The 6097-nt window shown below is 35.1% G+C and overlaps 1 protein-coding gene across 3 annotated transcripts in view; it reads left to right on the top strand.

Moving 5' to 3' along the window:
* The window catches only part of LOC107863480 (E3 ubiquitin-protein ligase SHPRH), a 45353-nt gene extending 41106 nt beyond the window's left edge, over positions 1-4247 (top strand). For 2 of the 3 annotated variants that reach the window (XM_016709408.2, XM_047408353.1), the window contains 2 exons: positions 2152-2416; positions 3444-4247. In XM_016709408.2, coding sequence (XP_016564894.2) covers positions 2152-2416; positions 3444-3713 — 535 coding nt within the window. In that variant the 3' untranslated portion in view covers positions 3714-4247. Of the gene's footprint in view, positions 1-1727; positions 2088-2151; positions 2417-3443 lie in introns of those variants that run through there. The other variant, XM_047408354.1, reaches the window with a different exon arrangement.
* The last annotated feature ends 1850 nt before the right edge of the window (positions 4248-6097 follow it).

The raw sequence follows: 6097 nt of genomic DNA on the forward strand, positions 1-6097 counted from the left end.
CCCCAGCCCCTCCGCCATCCAGCTCCGCACCCCACCCCACTCCCACCGCCATCCACTAGCCCCCACCCCCACCACCGTCCACCAATCCCCCACCCCCACCGGCTGCTATGGCCATCAACACCACGAGCAATAGAGCTAAAGGATCGCAACCCCAACTGAAAAATCCCACAAAGGCCAAATCTTTGCTGCAATTACAACCAACCCAATTGCAGTCTTCTCAAAAAAACACCTAAATCACAAACTTCCCAACAAAAATCTCACCAACCCACCTCAGATTTTCAAGGAAAAAAACTCAAGGAACAGTAGTATCGCAAAACCAATAGAGCGAAAGAGCTGAGAATCCCACAAAAGAACACCTAAATCACAAACTTCCCAACAAAAATTCATTGACACACCTCAGATTTTCAAGCAAAAATCTCAAGAAACACCAGGCATCAAACACCATCCAAAACCAATACACCAAAACACCTGAAAATCCCACAAAAGGTCAAGTCTTTACTTCTCTATTACAGTATCCAAATCACAAACTTTACAACAACAATTTCACTAACCCCACCTCACAATTTTCAAGCAAAAAACACAAGAAACTGTAGCATCACAAAACCAATACACCAAAACACCTGAAAATGGAGGTTGTTAAAATGGAAATTTATAAGGAAAAGAAGAAGGAGAAGCGAGAGTAGAAAAGAAGATGGAGAAAGACGAGAAAAAAGAAAGAAAAGGGGAGGAAAAAGGGAACAAGAGAAAAGAGGGGAGGGGGGGAGCGTTTCTTTCTTTTTATTTATTTATTTATTTTAATATTTAATATTTTTTACATATAAAAATGACGTGGAAGATGACATGGCAACTGACGTGGGGTGAGTGTGTTACACTCGTTGAAAAAGTGTTTAAAATGTTGCTTTTTAGTGGGTTCAAAGGTCCAGATGACAAACATGTAAGTAGGAGTATCTACATTACAAACGGACATAGTACAAGAGTATCAACCCTACTTTCTCCTTCAGGCCCTGGTTTCTTAGGAAAAAAATTCCCAAAAAAAAAAAAAAATCCAAAAAAAACAGAGAAACGAAAAGAATCTTCAATGACATGTAGACTTTAAAACCAGATTGCACATATCTAAGTCGGACATTGGCAACACTAATAGATCAACCATAGTGCGCCGGCCTGGAATAGTTACGCCACAATCTCGATAGAGACTGTTAATGGCTCGAAGTGCATGTATGCGTACTGCGTAGGATTTTAGTTAAAGGGATTCTTCATCATTACACATTTTATTGCATTAATTGCATATACATTTATGATAAGTTGCCTAAGATTGAAGTGTGAGCCTTTTGTTTCCTCTCTTCTTTTTCATATATGTTCCTGAGATATTTGATATCAGTCATTCAGTGATTTCAAAGGGCTTATAATGATCTTTGGCTACTCAACTCATGGCTTTAAGGTTTTGAGTTGAGAAATTCTACTGCTAAAAGCTGAGTACGTACTTCCTTCCAGTTCATTGAGGATATTGCCCGTGGGTCAATTCTGCTCATTGCTCCGAAGTCCCCAAACCGAATATGATGATCAGATCACTATCCTGAATAAAATCTATGAAAATTTATAAATAAATGAACTAGATTTCATCTGTTTTCATCCCAAGGGCCCATCTCTTTCGTGCTTTAGCTGATGTATTAAAGAGCAAGCTTCTGACTATACAATAAACGACTATATTATATATGTTGTGGTTGTAGTTTGGCACAGCCTTGCTAAAGTATCCAATTTGTACCATCCAACCAATGCTGCATGAGTATGGTTTTCCACATACTCGATGTGATAAGTCAGCTAAACTTCATAGATTGTCTTCCCAACTTTGATGATGTAGAAGGTCCAGAACAAGCATTAACTCACTCATGCGTTTCTGCTGCTTCATCCTCCTATGACATTGGTTGATTCAGCTCACTAATTATATCTTAATTAAGATGCTACTGTGAATTTAAGCAGTGTTAGGCTTCGTACTGAAGCTAATTGTTGGAATGAAGTCACCCCGTTTATAGTTCATTCCTAAAATCCATGAAGGAAGCAACTCTTGATTTTATGGCTAAATATTTCATGTTGCTTGTAGTGAGCTATGACAAATTAGTTTTCAAGTTTTATACTTATGTACTGCATTCACAGGAAATCACATGTTGCCATCAACCAATTCAGAGGCAGCAACAGCAATGTCGAAGAAAATGGCGAAAGACATATGGACCAACCAGAAACTAGATCCATTCAAGTGTTGTTGCTCCTGATCCAACATGGAGCCAATGGCCTCAATCTTCTGGAAGCCCAGCATGTTATACTTGTTGAGCCATTGCTGAATCCCGCAGTAGAGGCACAAGCCATTGGCAGGGTGCATCGAATTGGGCAAGCACACAAGACTCTTGTTCACCGTTTTATAGTATGTCTCCCTATCCAAACTTCATTATTATTGAATTGGTAGTATAGCTTGAGTTGTCTATCATATTAAATAGGGAAAGAGATCAAATATGCCATCGAACTATTAGAAATGTTTGGCTCATCTATGCCACTGCCGTTGTAGAAAAGGTTCATTCATACCATTTTTTTTTAACGGTGGTTTTGCAACACCATTTTTGCCACGTAGCTTCTTATTAGAGGTCCACGTTACCAAATCCAAATCAACCAATATTACTTAAAATCAAAACTAAAAATCGGATCCATTGAAATAAAACCCGAACGACATCCTACCCAATTAATGGGTCCGATTTTTATTTTAACAGTGTGGGTGGGGTTTTATTTCAATGGGTCTGAATTTTAGTTTTAATTTTAAGTAATATTGGTTGATTTAGATTTGGTGACGTGGACTTCTAATAAGAGGCAATGTGGCCAAAATAGTTTTGCAAAACCACCGTTAAAAAATAATGGTATGAATGAACATTTTCTGTAACGGTAATGGCATAGATGAACCAAACATTTTACGGTAGTGGCATAAATGAGCCAAACTTTAACGGATGACATAAATGAGTCATTTCTAATAGTTTGATGACGTATTTGAGCCTTTTCCCTATTAAATATAACCCGCATCTCCTAATATTAGCAACATAAACCTTGAAAAAGCAAGGTCACGACTTGCACTATGGATATCTATCTAGCCAGTCGTTAAGTGGTTTGAGCATGAGTCACAAGTTACCCTATAGTGTTATTTTTTTCACTCCATTTATTTCTGAAGTGACTGTGGGTGGAGACCCCATCTTTCAGTCTTTTTATATGAATTTAAAGCTTGTGTTGGTGAGATGACATAGTATCAATCTGACTACTGAGGATGCTTCCAGGGTTCTTATATTGTTGAAACTCGCTTTCCCCATGCTTCATTTGTTTGAATTACACGAATTGTTGCTACATAGACTATCCTGCACTGGGGGTGATTCATTAGTATTTCTTTCTTGTTGTTATCTTTTTTATAATAGGTGAAAGACACTGTTGAGGAGAGCATATATAAGCTGAACAAGAGCAGGAATATTGGTTCATTTGTTAGTGGCAACAGAAAAAATCAAGATCAGCCCGTTTTGACGCTGAGAGATGTTGAATCCTTATTCAGGGTGGCACCGACACCTTCCATTGATGAAAAGGCAACTGGGAGCTTGATGCATTTTCCACCTGCAGTTGCTGCTGCTATAGCTGCTGAAAGGAGGCTTAGGGAACAAGCATCATGTCAAGAGCCACAGGAGAATTGTTGATTAAACAAAATTCTGCTGTTGAAGGATCAGCTAGGATCTCATTCCCATTACATGGTCCAATTCCAATTTTTAAAATTTCTACATGTTACGACCTGAATGAAGGATTTGTGGATTTATCATGCTATCCTTAAGCAGCAGAAGCAGTGGAGAGTGTCCTGGAGAGAAGACGTAGTTGCTGTGGGTAAATTTCAATCAGCAGCTTACTTTGGTCATAGTTATCTTGTCACAGGGGCGTTTGGCGTGGGTTCATCTGAATCTGGTTTTCTCGACGTGGAGCATAGATAAATACGTGGAAGTCCTCTTAAAATTCAGTAAATGCTTTACCTGAATCCATAAGTTAATAGTAGAATGAATTTAGGGTTAAAACTTTAAAAGATCGAACGCATCAAGTCGAAAGGATGTATGAGCCTCTCCATGTTTTGTATATAACTGATTCTTTTGTACATTAGTGCTTAGTGCACAAGTATAACCGTTGTAGATACTTCTCTGCCATAAAGGGGCAGACCCACATAAGTTCAAGTGGGTTTATATGAACTCACTTCGTCGGAAAATTACATTATATGTGTGTGTGGACAAAAACAACGCCTAGCCTAGTGGCAAAGTGGGTTCAACTTCTAGATCCCAACATCATGGGTTTCAAACCCAAAATTATTGATTAACGATTTTGTAATGGTTTTATAAAAAAAAAAATTATTTGGATATAGGTTCGGTTTCGATTTTTTATTATTGGGTTATTGGGTAAAATGATAACACTTAAAACTACAATAATTTCACAAGACTGACACCTAAATTTAAAAACCTGGTAAATACCCACTCGGTGGAAAGTAATTCCAATCGAATTGCCAAGGAATAGATCCCCAGTTTCTAGCCTTCTTTTGGTGGACAATGTTTAGATATTCACTGGTTTCATTTTTATAGTCACGTCCTTGCCTTCGTTTTTCTTTTTTTAAAAAAAAAAAAATTTACTGCTGCTTTTTTTGGCTCCTTTTCTTTTTTAAAGATTCTATTCATTTTTATTCTTTTTAAACAATCGAGTAATTGCTTCTTTTTTCGGATTATTTTGGATTCACCAACATTATTAAAATAACATACTATTTGTTTTGTTTAGTTTTACTTATTTATACAATAAAATACAATACCATATACTTTTAATATAATACAATTGTTAAAGATATATATTTATATATAATAATGATACAGTTTCTATATATATACATATTCTATATAATAATTATAGCATTTTTATACACATTCTATATAATTTTTAACTACACTTATTATTTAGATACATATTTTATACGATTTTATGAAGTTTCTATATGCATTCTAAAAATGTATCAATCTAGTATAAGAGAGTATCAATTGAGTATATGGACACTGCAAGTATATCAATGTAGTATAAAAGTGTATTAATGTGGTATAAAAGAGTATCAATTGAGTATAGAGACTGCATGTGCTTGCATAGAATTTCCTCTCTCTTTTTAAAGAGTGTATCAATACAGTATAAAAGTATATCAATGTGGTATAATAGTGTTTCAATTGAGTATAGAGACTGCATGTGCCTAATTGGGTTTGTTGTTGTTGATGTTGTTGTAAATTGGATCGACTGGCTATAGTTATCCACATTTTTAAACGTATAAATAACATAAATACCAACCCTTTCGGAAGTAATGACACTCTCCCCCACTTTTTAAATTACTTTACTCTCTCTCCTTATTAATATATAGAACATAACCAACATATACATAACATTCTGTGTATATGTTGGATTTTTGTAATATGTTTAGGGAGTTGGGATTTTTTGTAACATTGAAAACATAAGGTGTATTTGTGTAATTTTTAGTTTTAAATTGTGGGCCATTTTTTTTTAAAAAAAATGGTAATGTCCTTTTTTCTATACTAAATTACTACTTTTCACCTACACGCACACACATATAGAACTTATTATATATTTCTCTAAAAAATCTATTATTTCAATTATACAAACTCTTAATTTCTGCTAACAACATTTAGTTTAAACTTGACGATTCTTGTAAATTAAAAGAGAAAAGACATGATTCCCCCCCTGAACTTATCCGCTGAACTTACTTTAGCACTTAAAGTAAACTTTTGTTTATTTACCTCCTTAACATCTTTAAAGTGTATTTGTTTCACCCCAAATGCTGATGTGGCATTTTCAAGAAAAAAAATAGTTGAGTATATTTGTAAAAAGAAATAATTTTAGTAATATTATATTTAAAATATAATAGAAATTAAAAAAAATAAAAAAATGGATAACTTTTTCTTCCTTCTTGTCCAAAACATAAACAACAACAACACTCAAATTCCTTCATTAACAACCTCAAATACATCTTCACCAACACTCTCCTTCAATTTTTTTCATT

This window comes from Capsicum annuum, chromosome 3, assembly GCF_002878395.1.
Source record: "Capsicum annuum cultivar UCD-10X-F1 chromosome 3, UCD10Xv1.1, whole genome shotgun sequence".
NCBI classification, from domain to species: Eukaryota; Viridiplantae; Streptophyta; class Magnoliopsida; order Solanales; family Solanaceae; genus Capsicum; species Capsicum annuum.